A 26,199-nucleotide genomic window follows, 5' to 3' on the forward strand; every position below is an offset into this window, starting at 1 on the left:
GATTTGACTGTATTATTGACAGTCCCTTGTTGCCCTTGAGAACGTGGTGATGAGCTGCCTTTAGAGCTGCTGCAGTCTGTGTAGGAAGACCTACAATGCCATTAAGGAGGAAATTCCAGAACTTTGACCCAACAACTGTGAAGAAATGGCAATGCAGAGCCAAGTGAGTGGCTTGAAGGGGAATCTGCAGGTGGTGATGTTGCATGTACTTGTGGCCCTTCTCCTTCTTGATGGTATTGGTCACGGGTTTGGAAGGTGCTGTTCAGGTTTAGATGAATTCCTATAGTGCATTCTGTAGATGATGCACACTTCTACTGAGTGTCTGTGGGGAAGGAGTGAATGGCATCACATCTACAGTCAACCATGCTGCTTTATCTTGGATGATGTCAAGCTTCTTGAGTGTTGTTAAAGTTACTCCCCACCTGCCTGGATGGGTGCATTGCATTCCACTCCTGACTTGTGCCTTGTAGATGATGGACAGGATTTGGGGACCAGTAGGGGAATTACTCATTGACATATTTCTAGCCTCTGACCTGCTCTTGTAGCCACTATTTATTTGGAAAGTCCAGTTCAGTTTCTGGTCAATGGTAACCTCCAGAATGTTGATTGGGGGGATTCAGTGATGGCGATACCACTGTATGTCAAGGAGGGGGATGTTTATGCTATCTCTTATTGGAGAAGTCACTGCCTGGTAATTGTGTGGTGTGAATGTTACTTGCTACTTTTTCTGTTTTAAGTCTGGATAATCTTCAGGTCATGTTGCATTTGAACATGGACTGTTCAGTATCTAAGGAGCATCAATTGTGCAATTATCAGCGAACATTATCACATCTGACCTTATGATGAAAGGAAGATTTAGCAGCTGAAGATGCTTGGACCATAAACCATAAGATATTGGGGTTCACTTAGGCCATTTGGCCCATTTAGTCTGCTCTGCCTTTTGATCATGGCAGATATGTTTGTCAATCCATTATAGAGTCAGACAACATGGAAACAGCCCCTTCTGTCCACCTCATCAATGCTGACCAGATCTGAACAACAACCCTCTACCATATAGTACTCTATCTCCCTACAGTCAAACCAATTTTGAATTCATTTGGCTAGCTCTCCCTGGATCCCATGTGATCTATTAACTTTACTAACCAGTCTACCATGCAGAACCTTGTCAAAGGCCTTGCCAAAGTCTGTGTAGACAACGTCTAATTGCCTTCTGTTTTCTCCCTTTAACTCTTGATCTCCTTACAATTCAAGAACTTACCTGTTTCTGATTTAAATATACTCAATAATTTGGCCTCCACAGCCCTCTGCAGCAGTGAGTTCCGCAGGGATTAACCATCCTCTAGCCTAAAACACTATCTGAGAGACTCGTGCAGAAATGTCCTGTCTTCAAGTTGTGATTATTGACCTTCAACAGCCAGGACCATAAGTCTGTAAGTTAGCTTGCTGAGCTTGAAGGTGTGTTTTCAGACGTTTTGTCACCATACTAGATAAAATCATCAGCGAGAGTCTCTGAAGTGCTGGTGGTATGCCTTGCCTCTCTATTTATAGGTCTTGGCCTATTTATACATCTGTAAGACTTCTTGTGCATGTCTTTGTTTTGCTTAGTAGGAAACTTGCCACCATGATACATGAACACTAACTGGCCACCAAAAGACATGACCCACTCTCACAAGTTTCCATACATACAGACAAAGAAGGACACCACTTTGACTGGGACAACACACACATCCTAGGATAGGCGAAACAAAAACACGCATGAGACTTGTTCGAGACATGGTATTTAGTAAACACATCGACTAAGATCCTATCTACTTTGCCTTGAAAAAAAAGAACCGGAAATGCCATTACCCATCTTAAGCAATCAAGACCAATAAATAGAGAGGCAAGCTAATTTAAAGACTTATCATCAACCTAAGTTATAAATCTTCTCAAAGTTCACTGGGACCATCTTCTTTTGTGCTAGATATGACTCCAATCAGTGTAGAGTTTTTAGATTAGATTAGATTATCTGTAGTATGGAAACAGGCCCTTTGGTCCAATAAGTCCACACCGACCCTCTGAAGACCAACCTACCCAGACCCATTTCTCCCACCCTACCTCATATTTTCCCCCAACTAATGCACCTAACACTATGGGCAACTTAGCATCACCAATTCGCCTGACCTGCATATCTTTGGATTGTGAAAGAAAACCGGAGCGCCCGGAGGAAACCCACGCAGACATGGGGAGAATGTGCAAACTCCACTCAGTTACCTGAGGCTGGAATTGAACCCGGGTCCCTGGCGCTGTGAGGCAGCAGTGCTAACCACTGAGCCACCATGCCACCCCCGATTCACATTTTCTCTGGATCCTTGCTGCATTTGACCAAATGTGGTATCAATGATGTCAAAGGCGGGCCACATTTGGAGTATTGTGTGCAGTTTTTGGCCCTCTATCTCAGGAATGTTATACTGTCATTGGAGCATGTTCAGAGGAGGTTTATAAGAATGTTTCCAGGAATGAAAAGTTTAACATATGAGGACTCTGGGACTATACTCTATGTGGTCTAGGTGGGTGAGCGGGGCTCTAATTGAAACTTACAGAATATTGAATAGCCTGGACAGAGTGGACGTTAGGAAGATGTTTCCTTTGGTAGGAGAGATTAGGACTTGAGGGCACAGCCTTAAAGTAGGGGAAGACCTTTCAGAATGGAGATAAGGAGTAGCTGCTTCAGCCAGAGAGTGGTGAATCTGTGGAATTCATTGCCACAGAAGGCTGTAAAGGCCAGATTATTAAGTAGATTTAAGACTGATAGGTTCCTGATTGTCAAGGGGATCAAAGGTTACAGGGAGAAAGCAGGAGAATGGGGTTGAGAAACGTATCAGCCATGATTGAATGGCAGAGCAGACTTGATGACTTGAGAAACTGCCTAATTTCTGCTCCTATGTTTAATGGTGTTGTGGCAGATACTGACTCTCCCTTCACATCTGGAATTTGGCTCTTTTGTCCACGTTTGAAGTAAAGCTATAATGAGGTCAGGAGCTGTCGCTCTGATGGGACCCAAGGTCAGCGTCAGTGAAAAGGCCAAGGGCTCTTGAATTCTCTCCCTCCATCTCTCTACTTCTAGATTGCTGTCTCCTTTTAAAGAGTTACTTGCATCATCCTGTATATCATGGCTCAATGTCAAAATTTGTATGAAGCACGATAGGGCATTTTCTATGTTAAAGATGTTATGTTATTACAATGTGTTGCTGCCACTTCTGACCACAAAAAAGTGATATTAATGCTATTTTTGTTTGGTATTTTCTTTTTAGCCAGAACCAGAAGACAGAAAAACTCTGATAATTGTTTATTTGTTACACATCCATTTTCTCAGCTGACAAAAAGAACAAAATTTCTACATCCTCAAGGCAATGGTGATGAGATGAGCTCTACCTATAGACATTTAAGCTGGGGTACAATTTTGACTATTGATTTCTTCAGCTGTTAACAACTGTGTAAGGTATTATCTAACACACCTGTTCAGGGATGCTATTACACTTGGAGCAAGTGGAAATTGAACGTAGGCCTTCCAGACCCAGAGTTAGCTACACTAACACTGCTCCATAACAAAAGCCCCACCTCGAGAATTGTACTTTTTCCCCAAAATTGAACATTTCCTTAATGGTACAGGTTGGTGAGTGGTAGCCTACAGATGCATAGAAGTCTACAATTTGATAGAAAAAAATTGTATGATTTGGTAACCAACATTATTATCCAAACAGATGTAATTTTTACTACAGTCCAGGTATCCATTATCCAAACATATGAAAACCAAAACTCTTTTGGGAAGTGGTCACAAACTGACCTGTTAATATGCTAAGTTCTAGCCCTTTGGAAAAGAACTTTGCTTGGCCTGAACAGAGCTCGAGGCAATTTTCTTTTTCAAAGGACCAAACTCTGCACGTCTTCAGGTCTGGTCGGACTTATTAGGGGATTTAAAAACAATTTATCATTTTTAGGTCTATTTGGGTGAAAGAAAGTTTTTTTTTACACAAAGGATTCAACAGACTATAAGGGATCTAAATACCAAAAGTAACTGAAGACCAGTTCAGATAATAGATTCCCGACCTGCATTGTAAATGATCTCAGCTAAATTAATTGCCAACTTCACATTTTTGTGGGAGATGGGAAAACTGAGTTCCACTTTGTATGTGACATTTTGTTTCTTATTACAGGGGCGGAAAAAGATAATTTACAACTGGTAAATGCTTTTCAAATCTTAGTAATTAGAACTGTTTTGCCTATGGATGGTAGGGTATACCTTTATTTCAATTTGTTATACTATCACTGTTCCGTTATTTTATTCAAATTTAAATATTCTTGAAAACAATTGATGAAGGCTTGACTATTAAAGGTTAATGTTGGAATTTTGTCAATACTTTGGGGCAAAGCAATTGAATTTTCTGTATTGATTAGTGGGCTAAGTGGGAGTTGACGTGTATGGAACCAAATTTTGGCTGATAATGAGATTCACATGTTGTCATAAAATGTATTCTCCTGGTGTGGTGAGTAAATGCTAAGGTGCACATGGAGAGTAAATGCAACTGTACTGAAGACTTGCACCTTCTGTGAAACTGACTGTCTTTGCCTTGGCTCTGTTTATCTATGCTTGTCTTGCCTGCAGTGCTGGCTATTTCAATATTTGTGTGATTGGCCTACTATCTTACACTTTTCCTAAACATCAGGCAATATTGTAAGACCTGTTCACTCAAGCTTGCTGAAGATCAAGTAAGCTACCTTCGCTCCTGGCCCAGTAATGTCTGGGTGTTAAAATTGGTCTTGATGTATTGCATTTTTGCCTTACTCTGGATGTTTAATTCTCCAACTCTGCCAAACACCTTCAACCCCAGTTGTTTTTGTAGCTCTGATTTTACCAGCTCATTTGCCACATGTTTCCATTCTGTCTGGGCCTTAATCTCCAGAATTCACTCTAGAACATAAGAAATAGAAGAAGAAGTAGGCTATTTGACCCTTTTGAGCCTGTCCCAGCCAATCTATAAGGTCATGGCATATATGTTTCAGGCTTCAACTCCTCAATATTTAAAAATCCATGAACTCTTATAAAGCCTGATGTGCTCCCTGCAACCCTGTGCAAGATCAGCATTTGTTGCCTTTCCTTAATTGAGAAGGAGGCGATTTCACTTCTTGAGCCACTTCAGTCCCTGTTGTGTAGATACACTCATCCTGCAGCTGATAGCGGTGACTAGGTACAGGTACGTATCCATTTATCCGTGCATCCAAAAACTGAAAAGTTCCAAAAACCAAAGGTTTTCATGGAGCATGCAGCGTCAGTCATCCATTCGACCCACTTGGTGGCGTGGTCCAGCACTCTGAGGCGTCAGTTGTATATTGTATTTACTGTGCTAAATTGTTTAATTTTAGAATGAAAATGTCAAAAAGAGGTGCAGGTACACCTATGGCTAACAATAATATAAAGAAAAGGAAGCATCTGCAGAAAGTAGAGTTATTACAGAAGCTTGATCGTGGTGTGGCTGTGCGACGTCTTACTGAAGAACATGGTGTCGGAACTACCACTGTCTATGATTTGAAGAAATGGAAAAAAAAGTTACTGAAGTTTTATGGTGACGGTGATGACCATCGACTAAAGAAAAATAGGAAAACACTGCATAGGGCAAAAAATTAAGATCTTAATGTCTAATCCACTCCATCATGTGTTGATGGAGTGGATTAGACAACGAAGAAGTGAACGTATGCCACTGACTGGTTTGATGGTCATGAAACAAGCTAGAAAATATCATAAAGAACTGAACATTAAAGCTGAATGTCAATATTCAGAAGGTTGGCTGCAAAAGTTCAAGAAGCGTAATGGTGTGAAATACCTGAAAATCTGTGGTGCAAAGGCTTCTGCTGACCATGAAGCAGCTGAAAATTATGTTGGTGAATTTGCCAAACTGATGTCTGACGAAAGCCTTAGCATTGTAAATTTGTTCAGGACTGATGAAACAGCTCTCTACTGGCACTATGTCACAAGAAAAACCTTAGCAATGGCTAATGAGAGAGCACCAACAGGTTTTAAGGAAACTAAGGACAGATTAACTATTCTGGAGTGTGTCAATGCTGCATGCACACACAGTGAAATTGGCAGTGATTGGGAAAAGCAAACATCCGAGATGTCTTAAAGGTGTATGCAATTTGCCTGTGCATTATTATTGCAAACAAGAAAGCATGGGTAACCAGAGAAATTTTTTTCAACTGGTTCAGTAATAACACTTCATACCAATGCCATGAGCGAATTGCAGACAAGCTGGACTGAAAGAGAAGTGTAAAATTTTCTTGTTCCTGGACAACTGGGTAATCTGGGTTCTAGGTAACCCAAGATGGAGGACAGAAAAAATTTCTGCCTGTACCAGCTGCTCCTTTTTGAGGTATTTTAGGTGCTGGAGGTGAGTTCCTTGAATTCCAGGAGCAGCAATTACTGTTTTATATGCTGTTGCATTGTTTTGGAACTTTGGGAGAAAAAAAATCAAAACAACAGCAGTTTTAAAAGGGAGAAGAACAGACAAAGGAAGCACATGGTGAGTCCAGTGCAGGAAAGGGAGAGAGAGATAAAGAAGGAAACTGACACCAGAGTGAACCTGCACAGTACTGCTTTTGTTGTTTGAATTCATGTATCGCTGGACATCGGAGTGCATCTGGGGAAATTAACAAACAGTGAAATTCACAACTGATCTTGGAGGAACTGTTTGGATGTTCAGAGCACAGAATCAGATAAGTTAATTGTTTTAAGTGGCCTACAGAAAGTCTGCAGTAGTGAGTAGAGTGGGTTCTTTCTTGATTTGTTTTTTGAGATATGTCTCTTGATTAAACTTAAAATATAAGCCATGAATATGAATCTAACCTGGGGCAGAATTTTGTAGAGCAATAAGACGGTGTTATTTTCAGGGTCTGTAGATTGTGAAGGAGCAAAAATGGCCTTTAGTAGAGTGTTATGTACTTCTTGTCAGGTGTGGGTGTTTAAAGAGAGTTTAGGGGTTACTTCAGATTATATCTGCAATAAATGCTGTTGATTGCGAATCTTATCAGATCAAATCGATCGATTGGAGAGACAGTTAGAAGCAATGAGGAATTTGCAACAACAACAGTACGTGATGGACGGCAGTTATAGGAAGGGAGGAAGTCTCAAATACAGTCACATAGATGGGTTAACTCCAGGAAAGGTAAGAGAGGTAGGCACCTCGTGCAGGTGTGTTCTGTGGCTATACCCATTTCAAACAAGTATGCTGTTTTGGAAAATGTAGGGGGTGATGGATTCTCAGGGGAACGTAGTATGAACAGCCACGTTTTTGGTATTGAGACTGGCTCTAATGCAACAAGGGGGCTTCAGATTCCAAGAGATCAATTGTGTTAGGGGATTCTCTAGTCCGAGGTACAGACAGACTTTTTTGTGGCCAGCAGCGAGAAATCAGAATGGTGTGTTGCTTCCCTGGTGCCAGGATCAAGGATGTCTCAGAGAGGGTGCAGAATGTTCTCACGGGGGAGGGGCCAGTAAGAGGATAGGAAGGGAAAAGGTTGAGATTCTGAAGGGAGATTACAGAGAATTAGGCAGGAATTTAAAAAGGACGCCCTCAAGAGTAGTAATATCTGGAATACTCCTGGTGTTACGAGCTAGTGAGGGCATGAATAAAGGGATAGAGCAGATGAATGCATGGCTGATGAGCTGGTGTTTGGGAGAAGGATTCACATTTTTGGATCATTGGAATCTCTTTTGGGGTAGAAGTGACCTGTACAAGAAGGATGGATTGCACCTAAATTGGAAAGGGACTAATATACTGGCAGGGAGATTTGCTAGAGCTGCTCAGGAGGATTTAAACTAGTAAGGTGGGGTGGGGGGGAACTCAGTGAGGAATCTACAGTTGAGAACTGAAGTGAGTCAAACAGGCAGGGCAGGCAGGGACAAGGTAGGACTAAGAAATTAAACTGCATTTATTTCAATGCAAAGGGCCTAACGGGGGAGACCGATGAACTCAGGGCATAGTTAGGAATATTGACTGGGATATCATAGCATTTACAGAAACATGGCTCAGGGATGGGCAGGACTGGCAGCTTAATGTTCCAGGATACAAATGCTACAGGAAGGACAGAAAGGGAGGCAAGAGAGGAGGGGGAGTGGCATTTTTGATAAGGGACAGCATTACAGCTGTACTGAGGGAGGATATTCCTAGAAATCCATCCAGGGACGTTATTTGGGTGGAACTGAGAAATAAGAAAGGGATTGTATTATAGACCCCTTAATAGTCAGAGGGGAATTGAGAAGCAAACTTGTAAGGAGATCTCAGCTACCTGTAAGAATAATAGGGTGATTAAGTTGGGGGTTTTAACTTTCCAAACATAGACGGGTGCTGTCATAGTGTTAAGGGTGTAGGTGGCGAGGAGTTTAAGTGTGTACAAGAAACTTTTCTGATTCAGTATGTGGATGTACCTACTAGAGAAGGTGCAACACTTGACCTACTCTTGGGAAATAAAGCAGGGCAGGTGACTGGGAGGGAGCACTTTGGGGCCAGCGACCATAATTCCATTAGATTTAAAATAGTGATGGAAAAGGATAGATAAGATCTAAAAGTTGAAGTTCTAAATCGGAAAAAGGCTAATTTTGATGGTATTAGGCAAGCACTTTCAAAAGCTGATTGGGGGCAGATGTTCGCAGGTAAAGGGACGGCTGGAAAATGGGAAGCCTTCAGGAATGAGATAATGAGAATCTGGAGAAAGTATCTTCCTGTCAGGGTGAAAGCAAAGGCTGGTAGGTATAGGGAATGCTGGATGACTAAAGAAATTGAGGGTTTGGTTAAGAAAAAGAAGGAAGCATATGTCAGGTATAGACAGGATAGATCGAGTGAATCCTTAGAGTATAAAGGAAGTAGGAGTAAACTTAATAGGGAAATCAGGAGAGCAAAAAGGGGACATGAGATAGCGTTGGCAAATAGAATTAAGGAGAATCCAAAGGGTTTTTACAAATATATTAAGGCCAAAAGGATAACTCGGGAGAGAATAGGGCCCCTCAAAGATCAGCAAGGCGGCCTTTGTGTGGAGCCACAGAAAATGGGTGAGATACTAAATGAATATTTTGCATCAGTATTTACTGTGGAAAAGGATATGGAAGATATATACTGTAGGGAAATAAATGGTGACACCTTGAGAAATGTCCATAATATAGAGGAGGAAGTGCTGGATGTCTTGAAACAGGTAAAGGTGAATAAATCCCCAGGACCTGATCAGGTGTACCCAAGAACTCTGTGGGAAGCTAGAGAAGTGATTGCTGGGCCTCTTGCTAAGATGTATGTATCATTGATAGTCACAGGGGAGGTGCTGGAATACTGGAGTTTGGCTAATGTGGTGCCACTGTTTAAGAAGGGTGGTAAGGACAAGCCAGGAAACCATAGACCAGCAGCCTGACGTCGGTAGTGGGCAAGATGTTCGAGGGAATCCTGAGGGACAGGATGTACATGTATTTGGAAAGGCAAGGACTGATTCGGGATAGTCAACATGGGTTTGTGCATGGGAAATCATGTCTGACAAACTTGATTGAGTTTTTTGAAGAAATAACAAAGATGATTGATGAGGGCAGAACGATGGATGTGATCTATATGGACTTCAGTAAGGCGTTTGACAAGGTTCCCCATGTGAGACTGGTTAGCAAGGTTAGATCTCACTGAATACAGGGAGAACTAGCCATTTGGATACAGAACTGGCTCACAGGTAGAAGATGGGGGGTTGTTTTTCAGACTGGAGGCCTGTGACCAGTGGAGTGCCACAAGGATTGGTGCTGGGTCCACTATTTTCTGTCATTTACATAAATGATTTGGATGTGAGCATAAGAGGTACAATTAGTAAGTTTGCAGATGACCCCAAAATTGGAGGTGTAGTGGACAGTGAAGAGGGTACCTCGGATTACAACAGGATCTTGACCAGATGGGCCAATGGGCTGAGAAGTGACGGATGGGATTTAATTCAAATAAATGCGCGATGCTCCATTTTGGGAAAGCAAATCATAGCAGAACGTATACACTTAAAGTCCTAGGGAGTGTTGCTAAACAAAGAGACCTTAGAGTGCAGGTTCATAGCTCCTTGAAAGTGGAGTCGCAGGTAGATAGGATTAGATTAGATTAGATTACAGTGTGGAGACAGACCCTTCGGCCCAACAAGTCCACACCGACCCGCCGAAGCGAAACCCACCGATACCCCTACATTTACACCTTACCTAGCACTACGGGCAATTTAGTATGGCCAATTCACCTGACCCTGCACATCTTTGGACTGTGGGAGGAAACTGGAGCACCCGGAGGAAACCCACGCAGACACGGGGAGAACGTGCAAAGTCCACACAGTCAGTCGCCTGAGGCGGGAATTGAACCCGGGTCTCTGGCGCTGTGAGGCAGCAGTGCTAAACACTGTGCCACCGTGCCGCCCACTAGAAGGATAGTGAAGAAGGCATTTGGTATGCTTTCTTTTATTGGTCAGTATTGAATACAGGAGTTGGGAGGTCATGTTGTGGCTGTACAGGACATTGGTTAGGCCACTGTTGGAATATTGTGTGCAATTCTGGTCTCCTTCCTATTGGAAAGATGTTGTGAAACTTGAAAGGGTTCAGAAAAGATTTACAAGGATGTTGCCAGGGTTGGATGATTTGAGCTATAGGGAGAGGCTGAACATGCTGGGGCTGTTTTCCCTGGAACGTTGGAGGCTGAGGGGTGACCTAATAGAAGTTTGAAAAATCATGAGGGGCATGGATAGGATAAATAGACAAAGTCTTTTCCCTGGGATGGGGAGTCCAAAACTAGAGGGTATAGGTTTAGGATGAGAGGAGAAAGATATAAAAGAGACATACGGGGCAACCATTTCACACACAGGGTGGTACGGAATGAGCTGCCAGAGGAAGTGGTGGAGGCAGTTACAATCATAACATTTAAAAGGCATTTGGATGGGTATATGAATAGGATGAGTTTGGAGGGGTAAGGGCCGGGTGCTGGCAGCTGGGACTAGATTGGGTTGGGATATCTGGTCGGCATGGACATGTTGGATGGAAGCGTCTGTTTCCATGCTGTAGATCTCTATGACTCTATGACTGCTCCACACATTCCCTCCTGCCGAACAGCTTGTGAAACGTAATGTTTTTGGCATTTACTTGCCCCTGAATGTGACATCGGTATTACAGACTTGTGACCAAGGAATTTTACGCTGCACGAAGTGTAAGTATAAAGACTATTTTTAAACAGCATGCTTGCTGCAGTCAACAGAGAGGTAGGAATTCAAGACTTCTTAAAGGGGTTTAGTATTCAGGATGCAATTGATAATGCTTGGACTGATGTTGATAAAGCAGCATTAACAAATTCTTGGCACAGACTCTGGCCTACAACGATGTTTATTGTAAATGAACCTGCAGATGAAGACTTTGAAGGATTTCATATCACTGAAGAGAAAAAGATGATAGCAAGCCTTGTTACATATGCACAGAATTTATCGAATGGAAATGTAAATAAATTACATAAAGCTGACATCGAAGAAATGCTGAACATTGGCAATGATGTGGGAACATTGCTGAAATGATTTTAAATATGGTTTCCTGTACAGATGAGTGTGAGGATAGTAGTGGTGATGATGATGAGTTAGTGAACACAGTTGAAAAAGTCTCCATTAACGATATGGTGAAACTGTGTGATCAGTTAATTGCTGGCCTTGAACAACTTTCATTTATCAGTGAGCAAGAGATTATGGCATTTTACTCCATTAAAGAGAGATTGCTTAGACAGAAACCAATGTTAATGAGACAGATGACACTTGAAGAAGTCTTTAAAACCGCCGCCTACCATAGTGCTGAAGCTGTGTATGTTTGAGTTTTACCGAATGTTTTTCTTGTAATTTTTTTTAATGGAAATAAAATGTTGTTGAATATTTATAGTCGATGTATTTCATTTATCAGTCATTACTCCTAAAATAAAGAGTGGTAGTACTTCTAGTCTTTATTTATTCTGCTTAGTGTCAGTATTCATATGTTTTTGCTACAGTACAGTATTTATGTTTGATTATGGGTTGTTGCCCTGCAACCTACAGGGGACACTAAATTAGTTCCGAAAACTGCAAAATTCCGATTTCTGCAAAATAGCTGGTCCTGAGCATTTCGGATCAAGGGATATGTACCTCTATTATTTATTTCAATATTGTTGCGGAAGGGCTCAGTATTTGTTCAGACCTGTTTGTTTTGCTTTGATTCGTGCCCTGGGATACTTTACAGCTGAGAAGGCCAATTTAATAACTCTTCGGAAATGCAGCATAACATTTGTGTCATTTTAAAGTGTGTGTTTTATTTGTCTGCAGCCAGGCTTTGATTTAAAGCTTCAAATGTACTATTTCAGTATCACACTGAACATGAAAAGCACTCCAGCATATTTATTCAATTTTCTGCCTGCCTATTTTTGAAAAATCTTTTATTTCCAGAGTATTTGATTGCTCCCGCTCTCGCTCTCAATCAGATTGGGACAGTTTAAACAAGCTCCTTCAGCAACATGGCTTCAAATCAGTCCAGTTTGTGGGGCCAAAAACGACTAAAAACTGGAGAGGTGAACAAGTGGCTAATCTAATAAACTAGTATAGTGACCTGGTGATGTCAAACTCGTATTTGGATTGGATATTCTGTCTGTCTATAATTGTCTGAACCAGTGGGACATGATCTCTTCTATTGTTGGGGAGAGACAATAGCAACACTCGGCTATTTCAATCAAGTTATGATCATTACTTGCAGATGCTATCTTATGTGTTGTGTTACGTCAGCAGGAAAACTGGTGTGTTGTCTCTCCAGTGTGCAAGTTTGGATGAAATTTAGAGACCTGGTCTGTCTGTACATTGCAATTCATCTCTCAACTTCAGTCAGTGTGCTGCACTTCAGATTCTTTTTTGGTCAAGGTTTATTCCCTTAACCTTCTACTCTTATGAAGTATCCATAAGACACTGATACCATTTGCCCATAGATGGGAGTTTGGTTCATGAATGCTAGGTTGTTTACCCACTGGTGGACCTACACGCTGACTGGCCGGGGGCTAAAACCCCTCTGGAATCAAAACAGTTACTTTGGGGCCATGGGACACAGTTTCCATATGTCACCATGAAGAGTCAAAGCAGAAGACTTGCCTATGGCTGAGTATGGATGGAGACACTTATGTAGACATTTGGTTCTTTTTTCACATTGCTGCTGGCCAGGGATACTGGCTATAAATGATTATTCTGATCTGACATTTAATTTGGCATTTCATGTGATTAAATAATACAATATAGAGAAGCTATTTTCTTTTTGTTGGGGTGTTTTTACAGCAAGAATGTTTAATTCTCAAATTACAAGGAGGTTGCTTGGGAGTGAAATTGGGGAAGCACTTTGCATCGTGATTTGGTTGTCTGATACTTATCCAGGTGGAAACTGATAGAAATGTTACAATGCTCTTTCGACAAGTGTAAAGGAATGAAAGAGCTACCGAAGCCATCTCTTGAGAGAAAAGTGTTATTGTCACCTTTCTTTCAACACTTTTGAAAATTTAAACTACTCCATTTCACATGATGACAACCAAACTGGGGACCTGGGGAGCTTTAATGGTCATTTTGGAGCAATAGTGGTAAATGACCATAATTGCGCTCCAATGATCTAGCTTTAAGTATTGGAAGATAAAGATCTTTTATAGTTATTAATTTGTAAGGTACCCGAGATTGTGAACTTTTAGCCACTGCGAGTCTTCTAATGTTTAACATTTCTAAATGGCTAATAATTTTAGGTACCAATTTTGTTATCTTATGACTGAGTTTTGAGAAGATTTGTAGCTCAGGTTGAGCTCACTGTCGGTTTGCTCACTGAGCTGGAAGTTTTCGTTTTCATGCTCAGAAATCAACGGACTGTGTTCATTGGGTGCCCGTTCTTTTTGAATACACTGTATAGGTGATTTTCCTTTGCTCTGTAGTTCCTCTGTGATGCAGTATGTGGTGGCTCTTTGAAATAAGGTTCTAATGCAGCTTCTTATGTGGATTTTGGGATGATTGCTTCTGTTCAATATTTGGTCCGTATGTGTTAGTTTCCTGTTTTGAAGTTCCCCATTGGTTGTTCGTTCTACATCTAGGAATGGCAGTTTGTTGACCCAACATCCATAACTTATTACTTTTTGTTGTTCATTAGATCTTTTTGAATATTTGTAGATATGGTTCGTTTGGATAAACATTCAGTTGTGGAAATAAGCAAAATGCTGAGCATTCTAATGAAAGATACAGAAAGACGACAAACTTTGATCTGGGATCTTATTCAGACTAATAGAGAATTGAGGTAAAATTATTTATTGACAATTTCATTGAACAAAAATGAACTGTTAAAATGTTTTTGTGCTGCATTTACAAATAACCTCACTTGCTCAAATTTGTATGTAATGTTGCATTAACATGTAATGTTAATTGATCTGTGATAAGTTGTGTCATTAAATCAGACTGCTGCTTGGGCTGAGAAGTAGAGAGTAACATTTGTGTCACAGAAATGTCAACCAATGACCATCTCCAATAAATGTCAATCTGACCATTGCCCCTTGACATTCAATGGAGGGTTGTTACCATCACTGATACCCCCAATATCAATATCCTTTGACGAGGAACTCAACTGGACACATCATATAAATATGGTGGTTAGAAATGCAGGTCAAAGATGAGGAACACTGTGGCGTGTAACTCATCTCCTGACTCCCTATAACCTGTTCACCATCTACAAGGCACAAGTCAGGAGTGTGATGGAATATTCCCCACTTGCCTGTTTGGGTTCAGCTCCAGCATCACTCAAGAAGCTTGATAACATCCAGGACAAAGCAGCCAGCTTGATTAGCATCACATCTACTCCCTCCACCAGCAATCTCAGTAGCAGCAATATGTACTATCTACAAGATGCACTGCAAATATTCACCGAAGATCTTTAGCACCTTCTAAATCCATGACCATTACCATTGAGAAGGACAAGGCAGAAGATACCTGGGAACACCATCTGCAAGTTCCCCTGCAAGTTATTCACCATCCTGACTTGAAAATTCATTGCCTTTTCTTCACTTGCTGGGTCAAAATCCTAGAACTTTCTCCTTAAAGATATTGTGGGTTAACCTAAACTGCCTGGACCGCAGCAGTTCAAGAAGACAGCTCATCACCATATTCTCAATGGCAATGAGGGACAGGCAACAAATGCTGGACAGAGAGTGATTCGTCCCATGAATTAATTTTTAAAAATTACATCATTGGCTCCTGCTATCTGCATACCATCAGTTACATTTCTGGTTTACATAAAATAGAATTTTTTCAGTAAGTATTTCTTTTTTTTTAACAACTACTTCCCTTACAATTCATATAATGTCATTTGATCATGTCCAGTGTCACGAGCTTTTATATTGAACATTAGATCTACCACCACACTATTTCCCTAAAACTTTCAGTTTAAATATATGACAATACTAGCTTGTTAAACAATAGCTTGTAGCCTTAATAACAGAATAAAATGTCTCGATTTTTATAGAAGCATAAACAGATAAATTCTAACACATAACTCTGTATTAATTACTTCATTTGTAAAGACGAGAACAAGATTGGGCAAAGGTGAGTTTTCAGTAGCATTGTGAAGGAGGACATTGGAATGGAGATGGCTAGGGAGGAAGTTCCTTTTAAAGCCATGGCAAGTGGAAAAACAGAAGCCAAAGTTGTGAAATGTCTGGTTCATGCTGGTTTTGATGTTCATACATAAAGCATAATTTTGTGAAAATGTGGCATTTTGAAATATTACATCAGCTTTAACTGGTAACTGATAGCAGGTACAAGGTTCTTCCAAACTTTGGGTGAGTGTTGAAATGCAAATTGCTACAGTTGAGTGCCATTTTTGCTGTAGACCTTTTGGAGATGCTACATTTTATGAGAACCAGCAAGTCCTTTAGTTTTTGTAGTAGTTCTTGTCTGGCTTGTGTTGTAACTGAGTTTGGTTTAGAGATGATTTGGAGGTACTGGTGTTGGACTGGGGTGTACAAAGTTAAAAATCACACAACAACCGGTTATAGCTTTCAGAGTAGCTTTCACCAGGTAGTTGTGGAGCATAAGATTGTAAGACAGAATTTATAGCAAATGTTTACAGTGTGGTGCAACTGAGATGATATATTGAAAAAGACCTGAATTGTTAGTAAGAATCTCATCTTTTAGAATGACTATGCTGGTTTCAGTTCTTTCATATGTAAATCCCTGGAAGAGAGAATGAAGCACAAGTTGAACAGAGGAAAAATATTTGTTTTGCTTTGTAGTGTGCAGTGATTACCATCAAACATTTGGATTTCTAAATAATAAAAGGTGGTCCTTTGGTTATTATTCAGAAGGCTTAGCAAAAGGTTATCGCATATGTCAACCCTGGCAAATGATAATTGACAAATTTGCCTGCAATCTGAAGAACAGATTTGCATTTATACCATGTGTTTTACACAACTTGCTTTTCAAACTCTCTGCCACAAAATGCTTTATAACAATGAAGTACCTTTTTGATTGTAGTCATCATAGGAAATACAGCACCTGATTTGTGAAATATGTGTTAGGTACAAAACTAAGATGATGTGCTCTAGTGATACTGGTAGAAGGATAATTAATAGAAGATCAGGACAAAATTGCTTGTACTTGAATATATGGCAATGGTTTTTTAAAATGCTTTCATAAGAGCAGATAGAGGCCTCAGTTAAACTGCTCATTGTTACTGGTGGCATCAGACTAGCTTGTTTGAAAAAGAAATTGACATTTAAAAAATAGTCAACATGCTTCAATGTGTCAACACACTTGTTTAATTTATGGCCTCAATGCTAGTATTCTGTAACTCAAACTTTATTAAAACATTACCCAAGCTTGGAAAAATGTACAGTTTGTATTCTACTTAGATCCAGTTCAAGGTGACATATGACTTTTCATCATGTGTGCCTCTTGCTGTCTGTTGAAATCCTAATGTTGGAGTGAAGGAATGTACATATTCGCTACTTATTGAAATGCTAGGGACAAAATTCGCTATATTGGATTTTTTTGAGGTCCAGGAAGAAATTATCTTGTTTTGTTTTTCAGCCTGTACTATATCTTCTTGAGAAAGAGGAATGCATTTAAACATAGATTTTTTTTTTTCAAGTCTTTATTGTGCCAATATTCCATTGAATAATATCAAGTGGCTTGTTGTTACAAAACTTTGAAAGCACATAGCAATGCTGTGTTATTGAACTGGTTTCTATTTTTCCTTATGATTGATTAATTAAGATGTACTAAGGTTTGCAAAGAAAGTTGAATGCCCCAATATATTCTTTGTTAGTACAATAAAACACATTTTTACACATTTTATTGTGCTTTTACAATCCTATTTTAAGCTGAATATTACTTGCAATTACAGGAATGAGCTTCACCAATGGCACAGTAAAACATCTTCCAAAGAAGAGTGTATACTTAATGCAGAGAAACTCCAAGATGCTGCTAAACTGAAAATTCATGAGGTGCAAGGTGATTGTTCTGTGAAGTGTCATCACCTGCAAAAGCAAGTTGAGCAACTGCAGCATGATGAACATGATATGCAGGTAACAGAGTTGTCAGTAACCTTCCAACTCATTCTTGTCTTGGACCATGTCATGGTTGTGGGTATGTTTGCTGAGTTGGGAAGTTAATTTGCAGAAGTTTTGTCACCTGTCTATGTGACATCTTCAGTGATTTTGATCTCCCTGTGAAATGCTGCTGTAGTGTGTCTTTTTGAAATTTATTTGGTTCAGTTTTTGCTGCTTCCATTTGCTGGTTCTGGTTGATTGTTATAGTGGCCGGTGTATTGGGTCTAGGTCTGTGTCCTTGTTGTTGGAGTTTGTGGCTGAGTGCCAAGCTTCTAGAAACTCTATGGCTGTCCTATCTTTAGCTTGTGCTATGATTGTTGTGTTGTTTCAGTTGAATTTGTGGTCCTTGTCACCTGTGTGTATGGCTACAAGGGACAGCTGGTCGTGGTGTTTAGTGGCTAGTTGGTGTTTGTGAATGCAGATTGCTAGTTGTCTGCCTATTTCTCCTATATAATGTTTTATGTAGTGTTTGAATGGAATCTTGTCAATTATGTTCGTCTTGCACATGACGGGTATAGAGTCTTTTGTTCTGGTGGGTTGTTGTCTAAGTGTGGCTGTCATGGATCCGCGTGGTCAGAGATGTCTGGCTGTCAGTTCTGAGACTTTTTTTTTATTATGTAAGGTAGCGTGGCTAGTAAGTTAGGTCGTGGCATGTCTTGTTGTGTTGTTTGTCTATTAGGCATCTGCAGATGAAGTTGCGGGGATATCCGTCCTTGATGAAGCCTCTATAGAGGTGTTTGTTTCTTTTCCTTCATAGGTCGGGAGTGGTGCAATATGTTTCTAGCCCTTTTGAACAGGGTCCTAATGCAGGTCCTCTTGTGTGTGTTTGGGCGGTTGCTGTTATAATTCAAGGCCTGGTCGGTGTATGTGGCTTTCCTTTAGACTTTTGTGTTGCATTCCGTGTTCTGTGTTCTTTGTACCATCACACCCAGGAATGGGAGTTGATTGTTGGCTTCCTCCTCGCTCGTAAATTTGATCTCTGTGAACATGGTGTTGATAATCCGGTGTGTTTTCTCGATTTTTGCTGTCTTAATGATAACAAAAGTGTCATCCATGTAACTGATCCAGAGTTTGGGTTGAATTTGTGGTAGGGCTGTTTGTTCCAATCTTTGCGTCACTGCTTCTGCTGCAGAGTCTTCACCAAGAATAGGTAGCCCCGCAACTTCATCGGCAGATGCTTAACAGACACACAACATGACAAGAAAATGCCATGATCTAACTCACTAGCCATGTTACCTTACTTAAAAAGTGTCTTGGAACTGACAGTCAGACTTCTCTGATCACTCTGTTTCATGACAGCTCATAAACCGACAGCCACACTCTGACAATGACCTACCAGTACAAAAGATCCTATAGCCATCATGTGCAAGACAAACTTAATTTACAAGATTTCATACAAAGACTGCATGAAAATCTATATAGGACAAACTGGCAGACAACTACTAATCTGCATCCTTGAGCACCATCTAGCCACTAAACGCCATGATCAGCTGTCCTTAGTAGCCATAAACAGATGACGAGGGCCACAAATTCGACTGGGACAGCACAACGATTATAGGATAAGCTAAACAAAGGACAGCCAGAGAATTTCTAGAAGCATGGCACTCAGCCACAGACTCAGTCAACAAGGACATAGGCCTAGATTCAATATACTGGCCACTATAACAAATAGCTGGAACTGGCAACTGGAAGCAGCAGAAACTGAACCAAATAATTTCCAGAGAGACAGTTCAGCAGTGCTTCACAGGAGGCTCCCAAGCACTGAAGATGTCACCTAGACAGGGGATGACACTTCTGCAAATCAACTTCCAAGCTCGGCAAACATACCCACGACAAGTGGTACCCGAACTCAAAGTTTTACACAGATCTTGTCTTGGACCATACATCATCAATTGATTTCTGTGATTCATGACTGTTCTAATTATTTCAATGATTACTGCATTTGGGAGAAAAAAACCCAATAAAACTGACATCCAATTCCCCTACACTTGCATTTCTTAACAGGATGGTCAAAGTTTCGTTTTTCTCTGGTGGAGGCCCAACTTGTCACAGTTGTCAACGACGCCTTATCCTCTTAGTTGGACACTTCACTCACTTGCTGTATCTTACATGAGTCCTAGTTGTTCTTGTATTTTTGTGGGATGTATGATGCATCCTGTGTGAATCCAGAGTCCGAGGAAGCTACTCAAATAATTTACCTGACTTCTGAGATGCTGTTTTTTTTTTTCTTACCCCTTCAAGGCCTCACTGGAGACTGTCCATGTGCAGGGGAGACTTGGCTGACATGACATTTTGCTTTATTTTGGCTAGGGGGGAAAAAAGAGTGAAGTGTAAAGTTGAAACACTTTGGATGGAGTTCCACTTCATATGCTCTTTTGCTGGCACCCCTTTCCTGAACAAGTGCCAGATTCTTCCTGCCAAACTATGGAAGACCAAGCTGGTGAAGATCTGTGTTGCCTTGTAAGGCCACGTATAGAATATCTGCCATCCTGTTTAAGACACCAGAGATATCTGCACCCAGAGTCTGCGATGCCCTGGTTATCACATTGCTTTTTGTGGAATCATGCTGTGTACAAAATAGCTAATTTGGGCGTCTGCATTTGTCACTAAACCTCAGTGTAATTAACTGCAGCAGAAGCTCTGTGACTATTAAATCAGAAGTATGAAGTATGATTGGAATATGAACATTTTTAATTAACAATTTTTGATTAAAATTATTTGATCACATTTTCTGAGTTAATTTGTCATCTTCAGTGCAGCTTAAAACTAACTAGAATTTGGTGATTTAATTTTTAGTTATTGTTTTTAGTAATAGTTAAATTGTGAACTCCATATATCTATGACACATGATTTGGTTTGAAAGCTATTGCTTCAACAATTAAACTTACTGCAATTCAAATTATTATTGAAATTTATGCTTGGTCATTACACAGAGGTTCTGTGACTTTTGTGACTTGCATTTTGGAGTGTTATTTGGAGAATTTTTCTGTCCATCAGCTTCAGAAGAGAAAGAGAAAGAGAAGACAATTGTGCGATTAAAGAAAAAGTTGTATATGATTGTGACTGAGGAAGAACAGCATATTGAACAACAAAATAAACTGTTCCTTAATTTCATAAGCTGACTACCAGAGCACAGACTACTTCAAATAAAAAGTAAGGCTATACATTATTTGAATTTTTTTTGGCATATTGTCCTTTCCACATCAGTTGGAATGCTTGGCAAATAACTAGGCATTCTGTCTTCTTCTGGTTATGTCATGTGTGACGATGCTGCTCCTTTTGACAAAGTTATTCTGTTTTTGTTTTTTTTTCAAGAGTGGTTGTAAAGGCAGAGGTTCCAATATGTCTGGAAATATGAACTTGAAAAGGCTTTTAAGTTTTTTTTTAAAGAAACCCTTGTATAATGAAAGGGGAGTGCCAGTTCTCCCAGTTCAGGATTTTTTTCTAACTTTATTCCATGCTGAAAGAAATAGTTCCATGCTGATCCTCACTCTCTTTCCTATTAGAAATTGTATTTGAACTTACCTTTTTGCCAAAGGGTAGGAAATTGGAACAGCTCTTTAAGGTGTGTTTTCGTGTCGGTTGGGTTTTCAAGTAGTAATGTTACTCTAAATTCGACTTTCTTTTGCTTGTATGTTAATAGATTGTTTTGTTTAAAACAGAGTGGTATATTCACCTTACGTCTGCTTAAAACAACTAGAAAAGTAAGTTTCTGGGCTACCCTCTTAAAATGTTTTGAGGGAGTGTGACCTGGTCCATAACACATGTCCTTGAGGTCTATGTATCACACACATGCTTCTTTGTAAGATGACAGTTTGATTTTCTGTGGGCAGGGAAAGAGTTAGTGTTTCAAGTCGAAACAAATCGACAGATGCTGCCAAACTTGCTGAGTTTCTACAGCACTCTCTTAATTTCAGATCTCTAGCATCCACAGTATTTTGCTTTTGTCTGGTTCACTAATGTCATAGAGTCATACAGCATGGAAACAGACCCTTCGGTCCAACCCTTCCATGCTGACCAGATATCCCAACCCAATCTAGTCCCACCTGCCAGGACCCGACCCAACCCCGTGGGCGGGTTGGACCAAAGGGTCTGTTTCCATGCTGTCATCTCTATGACTACATTTTGCAATTATACCAACCTCCACCACTTCCTCTGGCAGCTTATTCCATACACGTACCACCCTCTGTGTGAAAACGTTGCCCCTTAGGTCTCTCTTATATCTTTCCCCTCTCACCCTAAACCTATGCCCTCTAGTTCTGGACTCCTCGAACCCAGGGAGATGACTTTGTCTATTTATCCTATCCATGCCCCTCATAATTTTGTAAACCTCTATAAGATCACCCCTCAGCCTCTGACGCTTCAGGGAAAACAGCCCCAGCCTGTTGAACCTCTCCTTCTTGCTCAAATCCTCCAACCCTGGCAGCATCCTTGTAACTCTTTTCTAAACCCTTTCAAGTTTCACAACAACTTTCTGATAGGAAGGAGACCAGAATTGCATGCAATATTCCAACAGTGGCCTGACCAATGACCTGTACAGCCGCAACATGACCTCCCAACACCTGTACTCAATATTCTGATCAATAATGGAAAGCATACCAAATGCTGTCTTCACTATCCTAAAATCTGCCATCCTTGCTTGGTCTGGCCTACTTGTGGGTATAGAGCTACAGCAATATGGTTGAGTTAATACTCTCTGGGCAATTTGGGATGGGATATAAAAGTAGGACTAGTAATACTGACATCCTGTAGACAAATTTTAAGGAGAAAATGGTGCAAGATTGAGAGCAAGCTGACATAGACTTCAAGAAATTATCAAAAGCAAAACTCATGAGGGACTAGGTGTTCATATAACTGGTTAGGATCTGGAATGTACCTCTTTGGAGAGTGTGGTAGAGGTAAGTTCAGTAGAGGAAATTGGGTAGTTGATTAAAATTTAAGAATTTGCAAGATCATGGGGAGAAGGCATTATGAATGGCACCAAGTGGGGTGCTGGCACAATGTATCAAATGGCCTCCTGTGCTATGTTTGTATACTTGATACTGTGCAAACAAAAACAAAGTGCTGAATCTTGAGCTTTTATGGCCAGGTGTTGTTTATTGATATCTGCAACTGTGTAGGTAGTTACACATGTGCAGTAATTTGGGAATGCACATAATTCCAGACACAATACGTGATCGTGCAGAATTTACGTGACATCATGCACAAATGTAGCACTATGCATGCTCAGGGGAGCATGCACACTTTAGAAATGGAGTTCATTGATGGAAAGAGGGGACACCAGATATGGAGAAACCCCTATGGGGTGAGGAGGGAACAAAGCATAGTAGCTGTGATTGAGGACCAACAAGGAGGCCCCAGGAGCTCCACTCACCCTTTTAACGTGCTGCCTCTGGCACGCTCTCACACCCACTGTCTTCCTCATCCCTCCACCACCACCCCACCATCCCACCTATTCTCTGACAGTATTTTCCATTGTCTGTAGTACCCCATGAGTATGTTATGATTTGTATTTTTGATACCTTTTTATGCATGCATACTACAACATTTTGTTTCCTTAAGTAAACCATTGCTTGCCATGATCTGCAACATGAATTTTATATGCAAAATATCTTGTATAGTCTGTTGAAACAGACAGTAAAATAATGCAGATGCTGGAGAACTGAAATAAAAACAAAATAGAGGAAGCACAGTAAGTCAGACATTCTCTGTGAAAAGGAGAACTTAACAACAGGTCAACCAGAAATGTTGGAACTGGAGGCTAATACACATAAGGAGCTTACAATAAACAATAGAGCCAGGGAAAAGCTTATTCTAAGTGATTGCACATCATTTCTTCTTATTGTAATTAGATACAGTGAATCAATTCCTCGGTACTGACCCAGTTAATAGTCAGCGTCTGCTATCTGTTTAAACACAATGCTCTCCATAGTGACAAAGCATCTACAGAATATTTTAATCAGGAACCAACCAACTTCCAGGCCTGGCCTCATGAATAAAACAAGCTTGTTTGGTCTGTTTTCCTTTCAATTAGACCTATTTATCAGAGAGCAAAAGGCATCTTTAACTCACACTTCACAACTCCAAATAAAGAATAAAAATAAAGAAATGTCAGTGAGGGTCCTAGTACCTTATTGTGATTAATGAAGTTGCAATATTCCAAGTGATCTACAGTGTTTTTGTTTTGCATTTTGTATTCAGTCCTCATGTGAACCCAGACTATTGCTTGCTTCCTATCTTTTGCGTTACTTCTGCTAGATATACATGAATGAAGGTTCTAAAAGAGGACTTATTTTGCATAACTTCTGTTCATAATGCTTTGTGTGTGCAACAGAACCAGCTGAAATAAACCTGCTAAATGTGCGTGATCTCAAAAATAACTTCATTTGAATATTTTGTTCGGTACGCAGAAAATGACCTCCATTTTTGTATTTGCAGGTCTTCATTATTTTGAGAAAGGTTGACTAGAATTGTAACACAATTAGTAAATACATTATCATATGAATTCTATTTTGCAATACCTTTGCAAAGTAGCCAACTTATTTGAAGACTGAAATAACAAAGCTATCATCCTGAGTCTAATTTTCAGTTATAACTGAGAATTAATTTATAATTAAACCATTATAGTTGTCATACCATTAATTGGCCTTTTCAATTTGCAATGTTATCATAATTTAATTGGGCTTTTTGAAAAGCTGACTAAATATATTGATGAATAGTGCAATTGATGTGTTTTACATGGACTTGGGTAAAGGCTTTGACAAGGTCCCACATGGAAACCTGACTCTAAAAGGTAAGAATCTATGGGATCCAAGGCAAGTTGGCAAACTGTATCCAAAATTAGCTTAGAAATAGGAGGCAAAGGGAGTGATGTTTTTCTGATTTTGAATCCTGTAACTAGCAGTGTATCACAGGTTCGGTGCTTGGACCCTTGCTGTTTATGTATATTAACAAGTTGGATGTCAGAGTAGAAAGTATAATTATAAGTTTGCAGATGATCCAAAAATTGGGGAAGAGGATGGTCTTGAGCTTCTGTCTGATATTGATCAACTAATAAATTGGGCAGAGCAATGGCAGATTGAATTTCAGTAAGTGCAAAGTGATGCATTTTGGGAGGCCTAATAAAGGAAGGATATACACAATGAATGGTAGGTCCCTAGGAATACTGAAGAACAATAGTGTACAAATCCATATATCCCCGAAGCTTTCAGCACAGGTAGACAGGGTGGAGAAGAAGGTGTATGGGAAAGCTTGCTTTCATTAGCTGGAGTGTAGAAAAGAGGAACATGGAAGTCTTGTTACAACTTTATAAAACATTTGGCTAAGCCCCAGATGGAATACTGGTCACCACACTATTGGAAGGATATGATTGTGCTGGAGAGAATGGAGAGGAGATTCACTGGGAATTAGCTTGGGATGAAAATTCTGTTATAAGGAGCGACTAGACAGACTAGGATTGTATTCCTTGGAGCAGGGAAGACTGAGGAGGAGGTATGAGAGGCAAAATTGAGGGGCATGTACAGAGCAGGTCTTGAGAATCTTTTCCTCATGGTAGATGTGTCTTAAGACCGGGGGCATAAGTTTAAAGTAAGGAGCAAGAGATTGAGAGGAGATCTGAGAAGAAATGTTTTTCACTCAGTTGGTGGTAGAAATATGGAGCATGGTACCTGAGAGTGTGGTGGTGGCAGGTACTCTCTTGACATTTTAAGAAGCATCTGAATGAACATTAAAATGCCAGGGCATTGTAGGCTATAGACCAAGTGCAGGAAAATGGGATTAGTATAGTTTGATGTTTGATGGCCAACATAGACATGATGGGCCAAAGGGCCTGTTTCTGTGTTCTATGACTAATTCTAAAATTACAGTATTTGAATGGTATTGTAAATGACCAGACATTTTAGATTAGATTAGATTAGATTAGATTACTTACAGTGTGGAAACAGGCCCTTCGGCCCAACAAGTCCACACCGCCCCGCCGAAGCACAACCCACCCATACCCCTACACTTACCTCTTACCTAACACTACGGGCAATTTAGTATGGCCAATTCACCTGACCTGCACATCTTTGGACTGTGGGAGGAAACCGGAGCACCCGGAGGAAACCCACGCAGACACGGGGAGAATGTGCAAACTCCACACAGTCAGTCGCCTGAGTCGGGAATTGAACCCGGGTCTCTGGCGCTGTGAGGCAGCAGTGCTAACCACTGTGCCACCGTGCTGCCCACACTGTGCCACCGTGCTGCCCACATCTGCAAAGGTATCAAGTTCCCTTTGAAAAGTATTGTTATGAAGCAATACCTTTTAGATATGTTTACTTCAGTCATTTACTGGTTTCTTTTTGTGATTGGTCATTTTATTTATCATAGCACTCGAAAAAGGGAATTTGAAGACATTCCCAGAGAAAGAAAAGAGCAATTAGGAAACAACAGGAAACAGAAATATTCAGTCCTGGATGAGATTCCAGAGGGCAAAGTACTGGTAAAGGTATGATTTGCTTGAATTATATTTGAGATTTGCTCAAAACGTGTGGGTTAATTAGCTGTTTACAAACAGTCACTTTAC

The 26,199-nt window shown here is 40.4% G+C and overlaps 1 protein-coding gene across 1 annotated transcript in view; it reads left to right on the top strand.

Moving 5' to 3' along the window:
* LOC122551677 (centrosomal protein of 70 kDa-like) overlaps window positions 1-26,199 on the top strand; it is a 62,615-nt gene that overhangs the window by 16,539 nt on the left and 19,877 nt on the right. Inside the window, 5 exon segments of the mRNA XM_087988572.1 lie at window positions 14,209-14,332; window positions 17,432-17,673; window positions 20,634-20,741; window positions 20,744-20,789; window positions 26,004-26,121. Coding sequence (XP_087844698.1) covers window positions 14,211-14,332; window positions 17,432-17,673; window positions 20,634-20,741; window positions 20,744-20,789; window positions 26,004-26,121 — 636 coding nt within the window. The 5' untranslated portion in view covers window positions 14,209-14,210.

The sequence above is a fragment of the Chiloscyllium plagiosum genome, unplaced genomic scaffold, assembly GCF_037043375.1.
Source record: "Chiloscyllium plagiosum isolate Xiang-an unplaced genomic scaffold, Cpla_swu_hap1 HiC_scaffold_7, whole genome shotgun sequence".
Classification (NCBI taxonomy): Eukaryota; Metazoa; Chordata; class Chondrichthyes; order Orectolobiformes; family Hemiscylliidae; genus Chiloscyllium; species Chiloscyllium plagiosum.